At 42.7% G+C, this 22213-nt stretch overlaps 1 protein-coding gene across 3 annotated transcripts in view; it reads left to right on the top strand.

The window, feature by feature from the left end:
- Nucleotides 1-20425, top strand: part of RABGAP1 (RAB GTPase activating protein 1) — a 142603-nt gene extending 122178 nt beyond the window's left edge. For 2 of the 3 annotated variants that reach the window (XM_066580812.1, XM_066580814.1), the window contains 5 exons: nucleotides 655-759; nucleotides 3604-3687; nucleotides 15760-15831; nucleotides 16217-16417; nucleotides 18330-20425. In XM_066580812.1, coding sequence (XP_066436909.1) covers nucleotides 655-759; nucleotides 3604-3687; nucleotides 15760-15831; nucleotides 16217-16417; nucleotides 18330-18452 — 585 coding nt within the window. In that variant the 3' untranslated portion in view covers nucleotides 18453-20425. The remainder of the gene's footprint in view (nucleotides 1-654; nucleotides 760-3603; nucleotides 3688-15759; nucleotides 15832-16216; nucleotides 16418-18329) is intronic. The other variant, XM_066580813.1, reaches the window with a different exon arrangement.
- The last annotated feature ends 1788 nt before the right edge of the window (nucleotides 20426-22213 follow it).

The following is a 22213-nucleotide window of genomic DNA, read 5'->3' as shown; positions in this document are numbered from 1 at the left end:
TTTTCAGCACAAAAACATCATTTTAATAAAATAAGCTGATTTGCACTTAATTTTAGTTATTACATTAGCTATTACATAAGTTGCAGAAGACACTAAATGTAAATGCAAACTTTTCTGTTCGCTGCCAGCAATCTGAAACTTTGAATGAATTTTGAGCGATAATTGTTGCGTGTAAATCAGCCTTTATAATATTTGCCAATTTCAAACGATGGCTTTTGAGCGATAGCCAATGCTCGCCCATTGTGCGCGTACTGTGCACTCTTCGTTCATCGCTGAGTTCAGCTCAGCATAAAAGCTGTTGTCCCTGATAAGACGGACTGCATGCTGTGTTCTCTGCTGGCAGCGCTGATAGCATTGTATGCAGCCTGCTGCCTGCAGCTGAACAGAAGTGAAGTAATTAGAGAACAGACCACACACTGTTCTCTAAATACATGCAAATGAAGCTAGTTAGCTACTAATGGGCTAATTAACCCATTAGTACCTAATGCAAAAGGATCCTTCCAAACTGTCAGTTTCTGACAAATTATGAGCAATCATCTTTGCGTGTAAATGGACCTTAAGACTAGGACACCCTTTTTATAGTGGTCAGATAAAGCAGCCACCTATAATAAATAAACTATAAAGCATGCTGATGGTATTGGATTTTTTTTTCAGGCAGAAGAAAAGGCAGATGCCCTAAATAAAGAATTGCTGATGACTAAGCAAAAATTGATTGATGCAGAAGAGGAAAAAAGGCGACTTGAAGAAGAGTCTGGTCAGGTGAGGGGTCTCTTGCGGCGTACTAGCTGACAGCATATGGTCGAAATTTAATTAGTATTTCATTTCGCACCCCAAACTTTCAGCCATGTATAAGAAATTCAAGACCGTACAAATCTGCAGTGATTGAATACTCCCCACTATGTATGTCTACATACACAGCGGGTCGACAGGCTTGTGTTCTCCTTGCAGTGCCCCTTATCTGTTTAAAGGAAGTGTCCAGAGAAAGTCGTTACTGTGCTACTCCTAGTGAAGGGTCCGGTGGGGAAAGGATGACACAGGAATTCCCTCTTTATAGGTCATTTAGGCTCTTTTTACACTGCACGATTCTCGTTTGCACAAGCGAATGAGTTGATGACGTCATCACCGGCTCGTTAACGCTCGTAAGCCTGTTTAGACGGGCAGTTTCATCGCCGAAGCATTCACTTCCCGTTCAGTGTTCACATTCCCTATATAAAACACTGAGCGAGAAGGGTTTAAGTGGAATGGCAAGCAAATGATGATTTTTAGTCCTGCAGAAACTGAAGGGAAGTGCACGCTTCTCGTTCAGTCATCGGCGTGCGTTTAGACCAAACGATTATCGTTCACTTTCGTTCATTCGGATGATTTTTTTATTTTTTTTTAAATATAACTGTTCTGTCCAAAAGCGCCTTAAATCTCCATGTCATGAACCGTCTCCTCGGGCCCCGTACTTAGCATTACATAGTCTATCGTTTTGGCTGGAGGCTTTCTTTAAGCAGACCATGTCTATTTTCCGTTTATAGATTTATTTATTTTTTTATATATATATATTATTTGCCATTTTTTGTTTTATATAGGTTTTCTATATCGTTGCGATCCACAGGCAGTAATTATTATATCCTCAATTCTCCTACAGACTGTCCAATAAATAAATAAGAGTATAGTGTGGGCATGGTTGTCATCGAAATAATGCAGAATTAGCACTGTGGGTATCCAAGGTTTGTTTACCTTCTACTTTCTGTCACTCACTGTCAGATTATATATTGACTTTTTGATGGTCGTGGCTAACAGCACCAGATGACATCAGTTGACTGAATGAGTTTGTTAATGGATATAATTGAAACCAATTAAACCAGTAATGAAAGAGGCATACCATAGAATACATTGGGTTACGTCTGCTAGGTTAACCCAGTATCCCCAAGTCAGGCTCACATCTCGGGAGTTTCTCTCTATGACTTGCTTCTGTAATATTTTTTGACCTTGCTGAGCCACTGTTAGCCATGATTGTGAATGGGAGGGAAATGATACCCATTAGAAGGTGGCTTCCCTATAACTCAATGTCCAAATTCCTAGCAGGCCTTGTAATATGACTGGGAATATGAGCCAAACCAGAATCTGCTCTAGAAAGAAAAGAGAACTCTGTATAAAGAGACTGATTTGGGGGTTTTGGCCCTCATTAGTGTACAGTAGGTTTCTATCTGGTTGGGTGAGAGGCCTGTGATGTGGGTTGGGGGGAATGCTGTTTCTCCTTGTTGAGAGCGACGGGTATGTGTAAAGAGTCTTACAGGCCATGCAATGCTCCTCTGGGAAATTTGGTATGCAAATCGGAGGTCGTACAAGGTCTCTGCAACATCGCCTATTAGAAGGTAGCTTCTTTATAACTCAATGTCCAAACTTCTAACAGGACTTGTAACATGACTAAGGATGTAAGCCAAACCTTCTCTGGTTAGAGGGAAGCTAACTTCCAGCAGGTGGCACTGTAGAGGCACTGTAGAGGCATTGTGCAATCCCCTATTTGCATACCAAATTTCCCAGAGGAGCATTGCATAGTTTCTTAATCTCCTCAAGCCTACTTAAAAAATGAATAGGGGACAAACTATTAGATTACTAATATTTCATCCCTCATATTGACTGTATTGGCCAGTTTTGAAGGCCATTTAAGCAAGCGCCATTTACATCGATCGGCACCCTTCATCTGACTTAGACCAAGCGATGTAAAAGCACCTTACGGACGGGCTCGCAGGAGTGTGTAGTCACAGTGTATTATGTGCGCAGGTTTTGCACTCGTAATACGCTGCACCAACCTCCCATAGGTTCCCATGTTAACACTCATACGATTTATCGAAATATACGCGCAAGGAAAATCACAGTATGTTCCACTTGACGCGTCTTACGTAAGATGGCGCATGGTGATTAACTGTACGCAGCAAGTACGCAAGTCATAGCGTACGTGCTTGTGCGTCTCTTGCGAGCAGCATGCTGCGAATTACTGCTGTGTGCGCCCGGCCTTAGCCTGAGACATACAGAGGCGTCCACCGGGTGTTAGTTGTGCGGGCACAGGGACAGCTAAGGTAGCTATGTCATGTAAAATAGTGCCAATCACCACCGTAGGTCATAGGGAGTGGGCAGGATGCTTTTTGGGGGGTCATTATCGATGAGGCCGTATTTTACTTTCCATTGATTTCAATAGAAAAAAACTAAACAAAGAACCATCAGGTGACGCCGGCTTGTAACCATGATCTCTAGAACACACGGAAGCAGAGGGATTTGTAACAATGTATTATCCCACAATTCATTGTCCATGTCCCACTAAGTGGGGAAAGTGCAGTAGGATGGGGCTTTTATCTCATTCCACAAGCCGCTGTCCAAATGCTCAGTGTATAGAGTCGTTTTAGAGGACTTCTTAGAATCCTTTCTCCCATTTTGTCTTATGGTTTGATCTTTAAGCACCGACTCAATTTAGCACATTTAAAATGTGAACTAGCATAGAACGGCCTCCTGATCGACTCGTGGCATCACCGCCGCTGCGGTATAACATGGCTGCAACATCACGTGTGCAACCGGAAGTGCAACCACCTCATTCTCTCGTTTTATATTGTCTTACAGTTGAAGGAAATGTGTCGAAGAGAACTTGATAAAGCAGAATCTGAAATAAAGAAGAACAGCTCAATCATTGGAGATTACAAGCAGGTATGCTCCCCGTCTCTGCATGTTCTCATTGCTGGCGCGGCTCACAGTGATTTCAATGAGAGTGCGCCTGCAGTTATGAGCGCCGGCCGCTATACAGAAGTCAGAGCAGTGCTCCCGCTCCGACCCCGGTGTATCCCAGCGGCTGCTTCCTGGATAAACCCTTTAAATTGTGGTTTCGTTGGTATGTACTCATGTAATTGAACAGCCCGGTCAAGAATAATGCTCTCTGTGCCCAGTGCAGAGTCTGAGGGGGCACAACATGATACAGGGATGCAAAGGAAAAAAAAGTTACGTAGCGCCCCCCTTTGACTCAGCGCTACATATAAGACACTTTGTCAGTGTTATACCTGCTATTTTGTTAATGCCACTTTGTACAAAGAATGCAAAATCAGAAGCTGCCTGTCGGTAATGGGGCTCACAATCTAACTTCACACACAGGCACACCGTGTCCGGGGCTAGTTACATAGCACGACTGTTCTCCTATAAACCTGTCTAAGTTAAGGCCCTTTTATACTGAGCGATTATCGTTCAAATTCTCGCTGGATCGCGGGAATCTAAACCGTAATCGTCCGGTGTTAAATGCTTCCACGATCTGTACAACGAATGATAATTTGTTCGTCGTTCGGATTGTGCAGGCACGGGAATCAAATGATGATCAACCCGCTTAAACAGGCCACCTTCCATCTATGAACGACGACCTGTTTATTGTGAATGGAGGCAGGCAGCAGCGATCTCTGGCGCGCTCCGCCTTCATTCACTGAGCGATGATTGCTCTGGTGTAAAGTCACATGCGCTTTATCGTTGGGATAGCTGTCGTCCCATGTAATAGGGCCCTTAGGTCTCATGTCCACTGGGAAATTCGGGCCTGCGCGGATTCTCCATGCAGAATCCCACAGCGGGTCCCTCCTTTTCCGCAGACATGAGGTCTGAAAATAGATAATACTCACCTGTCCGGACGCTGCGGGTTCCCGTCCGTCGCGGCCGGATCTTATTTTTTTCTGCCCGGCAGATGTGCTCGGCACGCCGGTAGCATGCCGCACGCATGCGCCGTGCACTCTTTTTCTTTTTTGAATCCCTGCTTTCCCGCTGCCCCGCGGCAGAGCAGAAATTACGCTGCGGGTGTGCCGCGGATACGGATGGCTTCCATAGGCTTCAACGAGAGCCGTCTGTGCGGGAAACCCGCAGAAAATGGAGCATGCTGCGGGTTATTTTCCGCATGTGCGATCCGCACAGCAGGGAAAAAGGACATCCGCAGGTTTTTACTTACCTGAGGGTGTCCAATGCTCGGATCTCGCATGCGGGACACCCCACGCGGATTTGCTAAATCAATTTTCCTAGTGTACATGAGGCCTTAGACTACTTTCCTATCACTATTTTTTCCTCCAGCGCTACTTTCATTTTGGGTTTTTATCTTTTGTGCAGAAAACTAAAGAGAGATGGAAACCCGGACAGAAGCATACGTTTTAGTATGTGAGACGGAGACCTCTTCAGTCTCTATTTCACTTGGCCGTATGCATGGCAGTCTCTTTAGCTAGGTAGAAAAGTACAAAGAATCTGACGGAAACCTAGTCAAACGGAGACCAAAGAAGTCTTGTATAGTGAACGCGATCATTTCAACCAAGTTTCCAAACTTGAGGTATGTTCACCCGTAGCGCAAATTGTGTGGATATTTCACAGCAGAAAATACTCCCCAAAATCCACATAATTTCGGCGGATCCACAGCGGACATCACCTCTTCTACTGAAAGAGTGAAATTAGTTGCGGATCTGCACCAAACTCCACACCAATGGTGCACATTGTAACGTGGTTTTTGACACTGAACTGACGTGGATTTTGGCGCCACTTTTCTGCTGTGGAAAATCCACACCATTTTCGCTAGGTGTGAATATAATCGTATGCAGTTTTCAACAGCGCCATAGACTTTGAATGGAGCAGTAGGACGCACGCTTAACTGAGGCTCTATTCAAACTCCTATCCGCAGCCTTCTGTCGATTAGCGGGGATTCCAAACAATCAGACCCCCACTAATCTATCATTTACCATCCTCTACAGTGGATAAGCAATAAATACTTCAAGTTACACCTTCTATTATTGCTGCGCACTCAGGCAGTGTTTGCAATGCACATGCCTATCACTGTTAAATCTGTCATTTGGAGCACTTGTGAGTACTTTGGAGTTTTGGACCATGAGGACCCCATGGAGCTGCTTCTGCAGAGGAGGTAGGTACATGTGATGGGACAGAATGTCAGGTTATTCACTGCTTGGATGGTCTCAGAAATGCTGAATTCATACTTGTACTGTACTTTATTTTTGCATACAATGGTTGTACCTGTGATTTGCTGAGGTGGTTTGGCCTTTATTACTTATTCATGCAGCAGATATACTAAGGAGAATGAATATTAAATGGAATCTTTTGAATGGCCTAAGCGTTATTTGTCATGACATTTGTTAAGGGAAGTCTGTTACCGCCATTACCATAACAAATGCATCCTAACATGCAATGTGGGAGTAGCAGACAAATCTCAGGATATCTTTTTCTTCCACAGGGAGTCCAGTATAAAAAAAAAATATATATATATATATCTATCCACATTTTTGCGCATGGTATGCTAGTTAGTTTTCCACTGTCCAATGAACAGTTCAACTGCACGACTCATCCAGGCCGTCTTCCCCTCCATCCACACAACCATGCCCATTGGCTAATGATTGGCGTCTCCAGCTTGCAGAAGTTGGAAGACGCTGTGCCTTTCAGAGATCGTGCCTGCATGGCAGTTTCGGAATTGGGCACACGACATCATGGAAGCAAAAAAAAAAAAAAACCTCAATGAAGTAGAAGCCAATTTTCCATTTAACCCCTTGAGTGGCACGCCCGGAAATTTTCCGGGACGAGCTCCACTGCTCATAGCGACATAGCCCGGAAGATTTCCGGGCTATGTATCACTATGGGAGCTGCAGAGCACAATGCCATAAGCTGTGGCAGTGTGCTCTGCCTGCACAGACCGACAGAGAACAAAGCAAGGGCTTTGAAAAACCAGCAGAAGATATTGCCGATATGCCAGCAATCTCCTGCTTTGTTTATAGGTTGCCTTAGAGACCATCGGCTTGTCAGAAGCAAGCCGATGGTCTCTGTGGCAGGGAGAGCTGGTGCTTGGCTGTCAGAGGACAGATAGGTACCAGCTCTTACAGCAGAGATCAGAGAAAACCTCTGATCTTTGCTGTGTTAACCCTTTACATGCGGCAGTCTATGTGACTGCAGCATGTAAAGGGCTGTCACCATCGGACCCCCGGAATGTGATCAGGGGGTTCTGATGGGTCCCTGTGGAAGTCCCCTAAAGGGACAAAAAGAAAAAAAGTAAAAAAATTATTTAAAAAATTATAAAAACACTTGCCTCCCTTTACTTTGTAAAAAATCAAAAATACAATCACACATGTGGTATCCATGCGTCATAATGACCCAGAGAAGGAAGTTAATACATTATTTAACCCCTTAATGACATGGCCCCTTTTTTTCTTTTTTCCCCATTTTTTTTTCCCTCCCCCCTGTTTAAAAAATCACAACTTGTCCCGCAAAAAACAAGCCCTTATATGGCCATGTCAATGGAAAAATGAAAAAGTTATGGCTCTTGAGACACAACTGCAAAATTAGTGGAAATTCAATGATTAGACCATTTTAAAAAACCTGCCCTGGTGGGCACGACAGGGTGGTAGGAAACCCGCCACTCAAGGGGTTAAGGAAAAAAATTCCTTCCCGACCAATTCGTAAAGTAAAGACTACATTACTGATGAATTAACAGCAAAAATATAGAAAGCAACATTTTCGCTCTTCTCCTAGTAGTGCTTTCTGTTACTGGGTCCTCCAAGGAAACCTCTCCTATAAGGAAATCCAATTTGGCCGTTGCAAGCTGTTGACTAATAATGTTGAGTAATAAAGCTCTGAGGGAGCCGTTATGTTCTGCGTGCCGCTGAATACACCGAGCTAGAATAATCCGATGAAATATATTGTACAGGCACGTCGTATTCTTCCTAAATTGCAGTGCGCCCAGTCAAGCGCGCATCAACAGCGGTCAATCGAAGCAGCTACACATTTCGGCATTCTGAATTGCAGCATTTCAACGTTTCTCCTAAGTGGTCCATCTGGGCTTAAACACACAAAAGACGTTTCAGGGATTTAGATACCGATCAGAAGAGAAAATGTAATCAGTTTTTGTATAATGGGATATCAGAAGCTGTGGAGCAACAAGTCCTTAAAGGAAATCCTTTTACCGCTGGAATCCCAAATCAATAGTTACATTTAAAGGGGCATAATAAGCCTGATGTGTTAGAAGGATGCATCAGTGCTAACGGCCCCAAAGTCATCGGTGGACAAATCAGGGCCGATGTACAGAACTGGCTCTACATGGGGTAACTATCGTCTGACTAGTCACTCAAAATAGTCGCCAAGGCATACAAATGACTCTTGTCCCGTGCGCTTTTACGCAGAACGATTCCTGACTATGAGCATTACGCAGGCCAAAATATTGCCCATCAGCTAATTAGGGGGCATGAGGTCCTTGGTTGGGTGCATTCAAAATTTCAACCCTTGGAAATTTAAAATCGCCCTGCTCCTGGCTAGTATGTGTAGCCGAGAGCAGGGAGATGTCACCGGGAACCACTGTATGCGGTTCCCGGTCACATGATTGCTATTATCCAATGGATAACGGCGATCATGTAAAGTAAAGAAAAAGGTTAAAATACTGTAAAAAAAAAAAAAAAAAAAGTTTGTTTCATCTCCCCTCAGGGATCATATCTGAGAAGAAAAATGAATTTATGTACCTAAGGCCCCCGTATTTATCTGCGGACCTTACCTCGACGTCTGCGCACGAGTTCATCGCCAAAATGGTGGAGGCATACGCAGCAGCCGCAGATTGCCGGGGTCATTTAAAATCTCCCTGCTACCAAACCTAGCCGATAGCCTGGAGATTTCACGGGGGGCGACGGTGAGATGTTTTGGTCATGTGATCGGCGTTATCCAATGGATAGCGGCGATCACGTAACAGTAAAAAAAAAAAAAAGAAGTCACTTCTTGTCACGGATCTGAACCGTGAGGGAAGGTGAAATTACTTAAAAAAGGCCTCCAGCGATGTCCCCCGACGGGATTTTTATCTGCGGGCCTTTCATCAGGTTTAGCACATGCGTCTGTCGCCAAAATGGTGGACGCAAGCGCGGAAGCTGGGGAGGGCCCAGGAAATTTATCATTTTGCTCCTGGCTATCAGTGGCCTGGAGCAGTGACCGAGGGCCGCAGTGACTGTCTCCGGTCACGTGATTGCCATTATCCAATAGATTATGGCGATCACGTAAACGTTAATAAAAAACTGTTGAAGTGTAATGCTCCTTTCGGTTTGTCCATATGCAGAACAGGGCCCATACGTTTAGGGCCACAGTGGGTATGTCTCTGACCACAGGACAAACGGGGATCCATTTTGAGGTGAAAGTCTTCATTCATATATGTGCTGCACAAAAAAAACTGTTTTTAAAATGACACAATTGTCAAAAAAGTGAAAATCGTGATTTTTTTTTTTCCTTCTGCTTTACTTAGATTCATTCAAAAACTGTGGGGTATGCAGTACACCCCCTAGATGAATTCGTTAAGGGGTCTAGTTTTCAAAATGGGGTCATTTGTGGAGGTCCTCTATCGTTTTGACCGCTCAAGGGCTCTACAAGTGGGCAATGGGGCCTAAAGCACCTTCAAGCAAAATGTCTGATCTGAAAGCCACTGGCTGCTCCTTTCGGTTTGGGTTCGGTTGTGCATCCAGACAGAAGATTAGGGCCACAATGGGTATGTCTCTGAACACGGGAGACACAGGAGTATCTATTTTGGGTTGTATATCCTCATTTTAATGTGCACTATAAAGAAAAAACTTGTTAAATGACAGATTTGCAAAAATATGAAATTTTATTTTTTCTCTGAATTGCATGATAAACTGTGGGGTCAAAAAACTCATATTAAGGGGTGTAGTTTTTTAAAATTGGGTTATTTGTGGGAGTATCTATCACTGTGACACCTTTGCAATCTTGGCTTGGTGTAGGAAAACAAAGTTTTCCTCAAAATGTTGATAAGTAATGTTAAATTTGTACGTCTCTTAAATGGTTAAAAAAAAAACTGAAGTTTTTCAAGTGTGCGTCCAGAATAAAGTAAACAGATGGAAATATATATCTTATAAAAAATGTGTACAGTATGTTTGCACGTATTTGAGATATTACAGTTGAAATCTGAAAAATTACAATTTTTTTTCAAAATTTTTCCAATTTTGGCACTTTTAATAAATATGCACAAATTCTATCGGTCTATTATATCTGGCAAAAAAACCTCTGTCAGAATCACTTGGATATGCAAAACCTTTACGGAGTTATTCTACGTTAAAGTGACACATGTCAGATTTCCAAAATTTGGCTTTGTCACTAAGAGGTTAAGTCCAAAAACCATAAGCGATTGGTGGGGTTGCATGCCGAGCTAGGTCCCTGCAGAGTTGTTGGCTAATCGTAGAAAGACCACGTTTACATGTTTACACCAGGCGATAACTTGTATTACTCCAGGAGTGCTGATGGGGGGTAATCACCGCGTATCCCCAGCTATTCTGCAGACCGGTCGGGGTCAATGCTTTCTTCACAAATGTAGGTAATGTTATAAAAAGCAGTGTAATCCTTAATCAGCTCAAGGTAGTTTCTCAGTATGTCGCTCCTCCGGAGACAATTTGTTGTTCCTCAAGCAACTGTCAAATGAAGGCATGAAGGGATTGCAGCTGGGTGTGAAGAGTTCTGCATGAAAGCTGCGCTGCTTTCTACTGTTCCAGCTGGATGCCCGTCACAAACTAGTAGGGCTCTCAGCAGTGCCCCCTGCTGCAACTGTTGTCAGGCAACGGCCAGAACATAGTCAGCACGGCCTAGTAATGACAGATGATGACAAATTATTACACAGGGGAGCTGAAAGACTTCCTAAAGGGAGTCTGTCAGCTGGAACATGTTGTCCAAACTGCATGATGTTATAGAGCCGGAGGAGCTGAGCAAATTGTATATATAGTTTTATGGGGAAACATTCAGTGGAACTTGTATTTTATTCATTTATATCTCTGCTCGTCCTGAGCTGAACAGTCCAATGGGCGGAGCTATCAGTGATTGATCAGTTATACACAGCTGTCTGTGTATAACTGTACATAGAAGGAAGGCTGTCAATCACTGATAGGACGGCCCATTGGACCACTTGGCTCAGAATAAGCCAAGATATAAATGAATAGATTACAGGTTATAGTGAATTTTGCACAAAAAAATATGCAGGAATAGGTCATTAATGTCAGATTGGAGAGGGTTGGACCCCTGCCAGCTAGACTTTGAGTTCGGATTAACCCCTTTATTTAGCCTGTGACATCACGTTCATTGGTCACATGACCTATCTGCGGCTCAGTCCCATTCAGGTGAATTGGACTGGACTGCAATACTAGGCATCACCACACTGCAATGTATGGCACTGTGCCTTGCATACGTAAGAGGCCGGAGCGCTCATCAGAGTGCCGCTGTCCCTTCAATACAGCTGATCGTGGCAATTTCGGGAGTCAGTCTGATAGTCATGACCTATCCTAAAGATGGGTCATCAATATAAAAGTTCCAGAAAAACCCTTTAAAAGGTCATTGTGACTTGCAGCCAACTGCCAGACATTTACAACCATGCACAGAGAACAATGCTAGCTCCAATAGGGGTCGGGAAAATGTTCTAAATTGTCCAGCAGCCAAGGCCAAACATGGCGGGTCCGGACTTCAGCAGAACAATGAATGGGCTGAGCGGTTTCACCGGTTGCGGAGCATCTTAACCCACGACTACTTGACTCTGTGTAGTGGATTGTAGAAGAGCGCTATAAGGAGCTGTGCTGTTTGTATGGGAGACACCATATGTGTCATTAAACAGTAATATCTGTTCTTGTTGTTGAAGTCGCTGCCGTCACTTCTGACCATCCGCTACGTGTACAACGCTGGCATCTGCCAGAAAATCAGAATATAGAAAAATAGGTTAACTGGTGGGTGTAGGTTATTTTCCAGAAGCGGATAGGATGCGCTGTAGATGTGTACTTGCAGACGTTTCTGCTCCGAGTGGGTGATGAGAACATTCATTATTCATATGAAAACTGTACCATTGCAGCGCTTAAACAATGTCAGCCGAAAAAAAGCCTAGAGAAGAGCTGGGCAAAGGACAGAAATAAACTGTGCGGTCAGAGCCGCTCATCAATAAGTCATGCCTCGTACTGATGTCACTGATTCCTAGTAGATGGACTGCCTGCTGGATCCCTCTGTTCCCAGTCCTTTGTGCAGTCGGCAGGTCCACCTTTATGTTCCTTAAACTGTTACATCGTGTCCTTGTCGTTATCAGAGTGCTTAAAAACAACTATTTAAATTGGCAGTATCATGGGTTTTGTTGACAATTTTGTTATGTTTGGGTTATAGGCTGAAGTATAGGCATGATGGATGATGGATAGATACAGATAGTCTTCCATTTACATTCATTGTACAGTAAATGTTTGTTTCCCTCTTAACCATTAAACTTCAAACTAGTAATTATTAGGAAATTATAGTACCAGTGTTTCTGGTGGCGCAATGTGCCACACAGCTGTGCTACATGGTACATCCATTATGTTCCCCACACATCACACAAACAGCTCTACTACATCATTCTTGATTCCCACACATTACACACACAGCTCTGCTACATTGTACATACATTATAAATCCCACGCATCACACACACAGCTCTACTGCATCCATCTTGATGCAGCACATGATACACAGCTCTGCTACATTCTGATTCACACACACAACTCTACTACATCCATCCTGACCCCACACATGACACACACAGCTCTCCTACATCCTGATCACACACCTCACACAGCGCTGCTACATGGTATATCCATTATGATCCCACACATCACACACACAGCTCTACTGCATCTATCCTGACCCCACACATTACACACATGACATGCTCAGCTCTTCTACATCCTGATTCACACACATCACAAACACAGCTCTACTACATCCATCCTCAACCCACACATGACACACACAGCTTTGCTGCAACCGAATCTCTTTTACCGAGCTGCACAATGGCTCCTGCTACAGCAGTGACCTCACTGCAGGTCCTTCAGGCCACCAGATCTCTGTGGTGATGGTAGGTCAGTGTCTCCTGTCAGGACCGCTGAGTTGTGTCTGACATACTAGCGGTTTAGTTGTATTCTCATTTTGTTATTTTTGTCCTCCCCTTTTCAAGAGCCCTAACTTTGTTGTTCTTCTGTCGGTCAGGCTCTGTGTTTTATATATGTTGTAGAACCTGCGATAACGTTACCAGGGGTGGAGCATCAGAAGCACTTACATACTAACTGACACAAGTGGTCGTTAGTAGTTTTGATATGGTGTGAACGTTCCTTAAGTTATAAGTTAGTGATTGATGCAGCACACTCATGTTTAGTGCTGAATTGCATCAACGTTTGTACTAGCGTTCAAGGCTGAATTCACACGAGCTTTTAAAAATTCATCAATGTTGCGTCTGCAAAAAATTAAAGTTTTTCTTTTTTTTTTTATTTTTGTGATATATGCATGCGGACTGTCTTTTTTTTTTTCTTCTACATGTCATCCGTTTTTTTTACGTCTGCAGAAAAAAAAGAGTTAAACAAACCACAATTCCTTTTTTCCTGCGTATCTTATCAATGGATCCCTGAAATATGGCTAGCACACAGTCAGCATCATCTTGGAGGGCCGACTTCTAGCTTGTTTGTGTGCTATCTGTTTGTCTCTTTGAACTGAGTGGGTGTCTGTCATCCACAAATTGGACCAGAATAGCTCATGCGGCAATTTTTTTCCCTACTTGGCCTTTGTGCGCATGTAGAAAATGGATGTGCGAATTGGCACATTGACTACTATGTCTGTATATTGACCAGTCCTAGTTCTTTGTAGACTCAAACAACATTGAGATGGTAAATACACTCAAGTTAATTAGCTCTAACTTTATTCAAGTTGAATCACACAGACCCCCTCAATTATATGGAGCTGAATTTACAGCACCGTAGGGATCTATGGTCTTGTAGGTTAGATTCAGCAGAACTACGGGGGAAGAACGGATTTATCCATCTGTGGCCGTCTGCCGGTTTTCTGCATGTTTCTGAAACAAAAAGTCTGATCCTGCTGATCTGTGCTGTTTTCAGCAGGTGATTGTCTGAGTCGGGGCTTAGCCATCCAGCAGGGCTTCACAGGGACTTCAGAGGGACTGTGTCATCTCCATTGAGCCCCATAAAGTAATAAGTGCATAGAGTTCTGGGGTGCAGTTATATACTTGCATTTTGACCGTTCCCCCTCTATGCACAAAAGCTGCAGCTCGTTGCATAGACTGGACTACTTGAATGCATGCACATAATTAAGAGGACTGTGCTTCCAAAGCTTCCACTCGCTGTATAGAGCGGACCCCTTGAGCACATAATTATGTGATTAGAATCTAGTAGTCTATACAGCAGTTGGCAGCTCTCTGGACACGCATTGGGGGGATTTAAGTGTAAAAATGACACCCTTGAATTTCGTGCCCATGCCACTTCGCCGCAAGTTGCCACTTTGACCATTTTTAAAAGGCAGAGAGGGGGAGGCTCCTGCTGCAGCCAATTGTTCTACAGCCAGGCACGGGATTAAGAGGAGGGGGGGCATGGCTGATCTAATTGGACAGCTATAAAAGAATTCTTTTTATATCAATTCTCTTTTTTTTTTCTTTTTTAAAGCATTTTATTTGCATTTTAAAACATATTACAAAAAGCAATATTGAGCTTGATAATACATATCTGCCATAACCTCATCCATCACATGATCACATTTTCGAAGCAATTACATTTCATCATTGTCAGAATCAAGGATCCAGAAACATGACCAACAAAATCACAAGAGAACCATCCGTTAGCTTAAATAATGTATAAGCCAGTTCCCGAATCGGAATAGTCCAATGATGTGTAGTTTAAACAAGATCAAGATGCGTCCAGTGACATAGAGCAAGACCTAACCATCAGAAGATAATCACATCCCCAGAAATATGCGGTCCAGAGAGCAACCACACCATTGAAGTTATGTCCTCAAAGTTTTAGGCGACCCGGGGACCCCTCGAGAAGATACCACTCAATAAGGACAAAAGCTTTCACCAGAGCTCCCATTTCTGCAGCATCTAGAATTGCATTGATACATTCTTTCAATTTTTTTTTTTTTAAATGGCTTAAAATGACTTTCCTGTCTCTGCTCTGTATCAATTTTATCCCAGTTCAGAAGAGGCTTTATTTCCTGCACTACGGTACCTCTTATATAGGAATTCTCAGTTTTAATTGCAATATGATACAAAATAGGAGCGACTGTCAACAGAAAGTTAAAGGGTTTATCCAGGCATCGGCCCCCGGGGTTGGAGCGTAAGCACTGCTCCGACCCCTGTGCAGAGGCCGGCGCTCGTAATTGCAAGCAGAGCTCTCCTTGAACTCAATGGGAGCTGCTGTGCTTGGAATTGCAAGCTGGGGTTCCATTGTATTCAATAAGAGTAGCATCTGCAAATCTGAGCTCCATCCAGTAAATAGGAGTCGGAGCAATGCATCCTTCTGCCCCAACCCCAGTGTTCACCTGGATAACCCCTTTAAGGAAGCAGCTGGTGCTACTTTTAGTTTCTTGTGCATTTTGTGTTTAGTGTTCATTTATTGCAGGCTGCATTGATTTTCAGCCAGCTTTCCCTGGCTTATACACAAGAACATAAGGCAGGTACTGGTGATCTACGGGTGATTATTTTTTTTAGGGGGAAATGCTCCATAAAAACCTAGAAATAAAAGCGAAGAAGAGATCGATATATATATATTTCTACCTTTTCATTGCAATATAAGACAAACTAGAGTTGCATGAGATAAAGGAAGGAATTGCCGAGGCGGTTACTTTTGTGTATTTTCTATGTTTAGTGTTCCTTTGCTGTTTTGTACTTTTATTTTGATAATAAATGGAAATAAATCCCTGTCCTCTAAATCCAAACTTTTTGTTCATTTGCAGATATGTTCACAGCTCAGCGATCGGCTAGAGAAGCAGCAGTCTGCAAACAAAGCTGAAATAGAGAAAATCCGGGTAAGTTCAGACTGACTGAACAAAGAGTCGTGACCTTCATAGATCGGAGTATCTCACTCTGTGCACTTCCCTAATAAACTTTCATTAGTATAATTACTCCTGTGGTTTAAAGGCTGCAGACCTTTTCTTCCAACCCTCAGTACCTGCATCACATATAAAACGGCCTGGTGTTGTCCCTTTGAGTCCGGCTGGGAATAGAGGAGAAGCGGGTAGGAGTCGGCTGGGCTTGTCACTTTCTATTACACTCTATGGACCGTTATAGAACAGGCTGTTCTGCGTCTTCCCACAAATTGTTCTTTTTAGATGTATTGGTGCTGAAACGAAATATTATGTAATATGCTTTTATGAGGATTCGTCTAATCCGTTGCTGTCTTTAACCACTTAGCAAAAGGTAGACGGTTGCGAACGCTGCCGAGAGTTCTTCAACACAGAAGGAAGAGTGAAGTTGGTCAGCACTAACAAAGAGAATTCTTCTGAGGAGGACACCGATGAAGAGAAGGAGACTCTGAAGAATCAGCTGCGGGAAATGGAGCTAGAACTCGCCCAAACTAAACTTCAGCTGGTAGAAGCGGAGTGTAAGATACAGGTAAACTGGCAGCGAGGAGTCTTAGTAATAACAGTCATCAGGGCTGTCAGTCTGTCTGCTCTTTACTGGAAAGAAAGCAAGAATAAATAACAGATACCAGGCTGAGAGAGTCACAAGACACTGTTAGGGAGTTAAAGTTATCCAGAGCCTTAAAAGTTGATCGTTAGATTTCTGGCCTTTATTTAAAAAAAAAAATAATATATATATATATATGTGTGTGTGTGTGTGTGTGTGTGTGTGTGTGTATATATATGTATATATATATGTATATATATATATATGTATATATATATATATATATATATATATATATATATATATATATATATATATATATATATATATATATATATATATTTATATATATATATATATATATATTTTATTTAAAAGTGTAAGTTTTTAAAAAAGTTGATGTCTGCACTGTAAGCGCTCTCCAGGGATCGAGCGGGTTGAGGTGAAATGCCATGTATTTACGGCATATGGATGGCACGGCCTCAGGAGTCCATCCCATCCTCAGTGGGAGTCAGCTGTGACTGACAGCCAGCCTCATGCTGCAACAGTGGTGGTTGGTAAGAACAATCATCATAGCTGTTAACCCCTTAAATGTCGTGATCGTGCGGCTTGTATAAGGTTCACAGAGGGAAGGTACTCCTTATGTGATGTCATCAGGCCCTGCGGCATAATTGCAGATGGCTGATGGATTCCCATGGCAACTAGATGCCAGGGAATCGCATCTGGGTATGCCATGGCCTGTAAGCACTTGATGAGCAAAAATACACCTCAGTACAGAAGTACTGTATTTTTTTTTTTTTTTTTACACAATTTTTTTTGTTTTCCTACAGAGTTTATGTCTCTGAAGGGGTCCTGAACCATAGCGGCTATGATCGCTATGATAAAGCATAGGAGGACTTATGGACTGCAATACCTTATCGCTTGTAATAGTGATCATAGGCAATGGCAATCCAGGATGTCTGTATCTGGCGACTTGTTGCCATGGCAACCTGTCAGCCCTCCGAGATAACATCACAGGGGTCTGATGATGTCACAGAGGGAGCGCCCTCTTTCTGTGAACCCTTTACATGCCACGATCTACATAGATTAAAGCATGTAGAAGGTCAACAGTGGGTGTCGCTGTCCTCATGTACACACGCTGTTGCAACCGGGAGGCCGGCTATCAGTAACAGCCGGCTTCCACTGCTGGATGGCGCGGGCTCACTTCTGATCCCGCGCTATCCCCAGAATGTAAGGTTACGTCCTGTTTAGTTATGTGCCACCCTGCCATGACATAAACTTACGAAGTTTGGGACTTCAGGCAATCCCAAGATCTATGCGCCCAAAATCCTGTATGAGAATGGAGCCGTGGTGCCCATATGTGACCGCAGCTGCATTCACTTTTATGAGGTGGAGGGAGATCGATACACTCGGTAATCTTCCCTGTCCCATAGCAGTGAATGATATGGTGGTCTTGCATGTGTATCACTGCTCCATTCTTCTCGAGGATTTAGGGTACACAGCTCTTGGGAACACCAGGGGTTCCCAGCCAAGGATCCCTGAGCAATCTGGCATTTATCTCCTATTCAGTGCATAGGGAAAAAAACGTCATTAGTGGAGCAACCCCTTTAAACTATACATATGAGATAAAAGTTGTCCAAAGTCGTTGATTTTGACAGAATTTCTCAGGTATGTGGGGACTCCAAACTGTCCCTAATATCTGCTGTTAGGGCAGAGCTGGCAGTCCCCCATACCTTAGATTGCTGTACTGTAAAATGCACAATCTTTTTCTAAGCTAACATTGCATGTTTTTGGTAGAGTCGGGAGAAAATAGCCATTGCTCGTTTGGTCAACAACAATCTCATGTATATAGTTAGTTTTAGACTCTTCTAATGTGTTTTACATGGTTCTTTTCCAGGATCTGGAGCACCATCTTGGTCTTGCCCTAAATGAAGTGCAAGCAGCAAAGAAGACCTGGTTCAACAGGACCATCAGCTCCATAAAAACAGCTACTGGCGTGCAAGGAAAAGAGACCTCTTAACACCCCGACTCTTGTAAAATAATTAAGTCTTTATGAAAACATGATACCTTCTGTTGCCTTCCTTGGCCAGATATTTTGGTTTGCCTATATGTAAGAGGACCAGGAGTGGCAGGATGGTAGTAAGTCAGTGCTTGTCAGATACATGTACGATTAGGCATCTCTGGTCCCCTAGTAACACCTCCAGAGATCACGCATTAAGAATCATGAAACTAACTGAAAAGAGAAGAGTGAAGAGAAAAAAAAAAAAAACAAAACTTAGCTTTCCATAATTTACAAATGGCAATATGGGTTCCATTTTGCTCTTTTTAAATGTCCAAGGACAAGGCATTGTTTTTAAGATAACCATGAGATGAGTGATCATTAGGCCTATTTCCATATTCAGGGTAGTGACATTTATGAAACCGATGAGCACAGGACTTGGACGTTGGGGAATCAGAGCAGATAAGTCAGCCATGAAACAGTGATGGTTCTTAATGTATCTTCACTTAATACAGTAAATATCTTCGTTAGGCTTCACACTATGGCAACACATGCTTTTTATTTCCGATCCTACATCTTGAGATGGTGTTTTAATAGGTATAGCCTAACTGCATTGAGAAATACTGCACAGTATTTTGAGCTGCTATAGGTCTAACACGGCCTTCTACCTGAAACGTTCAGCCTTTTTAGACTCGAGATATTAAATTATACGGCCATGTAATAACGTCAAGATGCATCACTATCGTATACTGAAACTGTAGCGATTACTTACTAGTCGAGTTCATTTAAGACCGAAATATATGATAAGACAAAAAGAAAAAGGGCCTTTCATGCCAACCTCACATCTAGAGCAGTTGACTGTTATTTCTGTTTCCCATCCTTATGCTGAGACGTTCAGTTAGACCATGTTTTAGTACATTGTCCTTTTTTTTCTAGTGGCCAATGTCAGTCTGCAGCTACAAAGCACCGTCTGCACCGATTTACCTGTACAGTGTATTTATACGTTGCACACACTCGGTCTTGGAGATAATCGACAGATGAAGAAGTAGGTCAACTAAGAAGCAGTCAAAAGTCTTGATATTGCCTGTTCTCCTCCAGGCAAGTTACAGCACTGAATGGGGCTTTTCTGCTCTTCTTTGACTTCTCCGGGTTCGAACAACTTGGTCTTTTGTCTTTCTGGCGATTGTTACGTTTGTTCATTTCAGATCTCACGCCTCACAGCTATCGTTAGAAGGTTTGTATTTAACTCGTTAATCCGTTAAACTCGTCTTGTCTGAGGCCCGCAGTACATCGGATGGCAATGCCTCAAAAGGAGCAAACGACTTATATAAATGTGTGGACTTTAACAGAGAGACCCTTGGACAGAAGACACATATTCCATCTCCAGCAACTTTTTGGAAAGGGTGGTCTAGCCTTTTGTTTTTGCTTAGGAGAGGCTTTCCTCAAATCGCTCCAATTCTAGGGCTAGTATCCAGCAGTATGAGATCTGCACTTTAGGTGCTAAACACAAAGCACGCGTCATTCCTTCGGAGTTACAATGTCGTATAGAATTCAGATATAGAATGACCGTTTTGCACCTTGTAGCTCTTTTTTTTTTTTTTTTTTTTTAATTTATACTTGTTTTCGTTTTTGCTCGCAGTCGTTGCATTAGTGAAAAAAAAATAAAGTTGTTTAAAGTGTAAGCGGGTTACACGAAGAGGCACTGGTTTGTGTATATATACAGTATATAAAAAGTTTGGTTTATTTTGTACATCTACTTTTTTTTTTTTTTTCTCAGTTCCTGTACTAATGCTAGCTACTGTAAAAGTTATATATCTGAGACATAACATGGACTGCTAAGGATTTCTTTCCCATATCTGCTACAAAATATCCTTTATTGTTTTTAAACATAAGAAGATTGCTGTTCTTATTTTGAAAGTGTGCTAACAGTGCTGGTGTAGGTGCGGTGTGTAAACCCCATGAACTAAAATATAAAGTACTATTAAATTTGACAACCGAGCACTCGCTTTTAATCGCACTGAACACAACCTCACAGCGTGATTCTGTAGCCAATGGTCATACACACCAAGAACCATTAAAGGGAATTTTGATGAACTCTGTGTTACTCGCAAATTCCATCACAGTTGAGAGAAAGAGCAGCTTTGGTAATACAATGTAGTATTTATCTGATCCTGAGCTCGTATTGTACTGAGGAGCTGCAATCACAGTTCTGCTGGTTGCTATTGGAAGCAGGCAACAATTTTGACAGATGCACCCCTCGCAGATTAGAGGGCCTGTTCACATCAGGTTTCAGATTCCATACAGGGGCTAGTTTCTTCTTTATGTCTAAAATCCTGAAAACTGCATCAGAAGAAACCCCTGGCATATCTCTGCCATTGTACGAAATGGGAGACCCATAGGTTTCCATTCATTTCTGGCAGGAGCGAATAAAGTCGCCCACTAAATTATTCTCTCTGGCACAGAATGCCAGAAACTATTTGAAACCTGCCAAAATGGAGATCTATTGGTCTTCCTTTCAGCAGTTTTCTGCAATGGCAGAGAACGCTTCCGTCCAGGGGTTCAGTTCCGATCCCCTTTTTTCGAGATTTTAGACGTAAATTGAGACAGTAACCAGAGATGTGAGCAAACCCTAAACTGTTCCGCCGTTGGTTTTTCTTCTATGCAATTAATGTACTGTGTGTGGTGTAAAAAACATACTTTCCTGAATGCAAAGGACTGGAGTAAGCAGGCATTGAGCCAGCAAAGAGTGCTGAGATTTCAGCTCTGAAGCCTGTAGAATTGTAAATATGCATCTGTGGTCTGTACTGCAATCTTTTAACTCGGGTTCAATTAAGCAATGCAGTGTGTTTGCCAAATTACTAAGCTTTTTGCACGGACTAATTATGTTCTGAATCTGTGAAATTCTAATCAAAGCGGCACATACATGCTTTAAGGGCTATGAAAACTTTTTGAACATATGTTTTTCTTAGTGCGTAGCATGTACTATTAGAGATAAAAGCAGATTTACAGTTGGTTTCTACTGTTTGGCTTCTCGAGTCTGAGTGTATTACAACACAATGCAAGCTGCTCAATACCGTCAGATGGATCTTCTGAATGCTAATCGAAGAGCAAATGGTATTTAATTAGAGTTTATTTTATTTAATCTTATTAAATTTCAGTATAGATTAGCGTCCAGGAGAGGAACGGGGCCGCAGACTGAGTCCTCTCGTGAAACAAGCACAGAGCGGCATTGAGCAGGGGTTGGACCCGATGAACCTGGAGGTCCCTTCCAACTCTACCATTCTGTGAACAGCTTGCATTCTACTGTATTATGAAGGTAGAACAGATTTGGCACTGGTATCTGAAGTTTAAAGGTCTAGTTTTCGGGTGACACATTTAAACTTGATGAGCGCAAAACATGACCAGATACTGACTTGCACACACTATGCAAGCACATCTATTAATTCAGAGCCCATATTTGGGCACTGCTCAAATTAACTAAGATCTTAGATAGACCCCACCAACAATAACAACACCCCCCCCCCCCAAAAAAAACTCAACTAGATCCTATTGATCTCATGTGTAAATGCACCGTGAACATGCTTGTATCATGTGTATTCACTGTGTATTTCCACAATTCCATTGACTTCAATGGGCTATTTTGGGCCATAATACGGACCAAAATAGGGCGTGCTGCATTTTTTGGTAACTTACGTGAATACAAAAGTCTGATTAACCCAATGCAAATCAGTGGGATTTCAGCACTGCGTATTACGTGCTTAATACGCTGTGTGAATGCGCCC

The sequence above is a fragment of the Eleutherodactylus coqui genome, chromosome 10 (assembly GCF_035609145.1).
Source record: "Eleutherodactylus coqui strain aEleCoq1 chromosome 10, aEleCoq1.hap1, whole genome shotgun sequence".
Classification (NCBI taxonomy): domain Eukaryota; kingdom Metazoa; phylum Chordata; class Amphibia; order Anura; family Eleutherodactylidae; genus Eleutherodactylus; species Eleutherodactylus coqui.
This window is presented reverse-complemented; position numbering and strand designations above follow the sequence as displayed.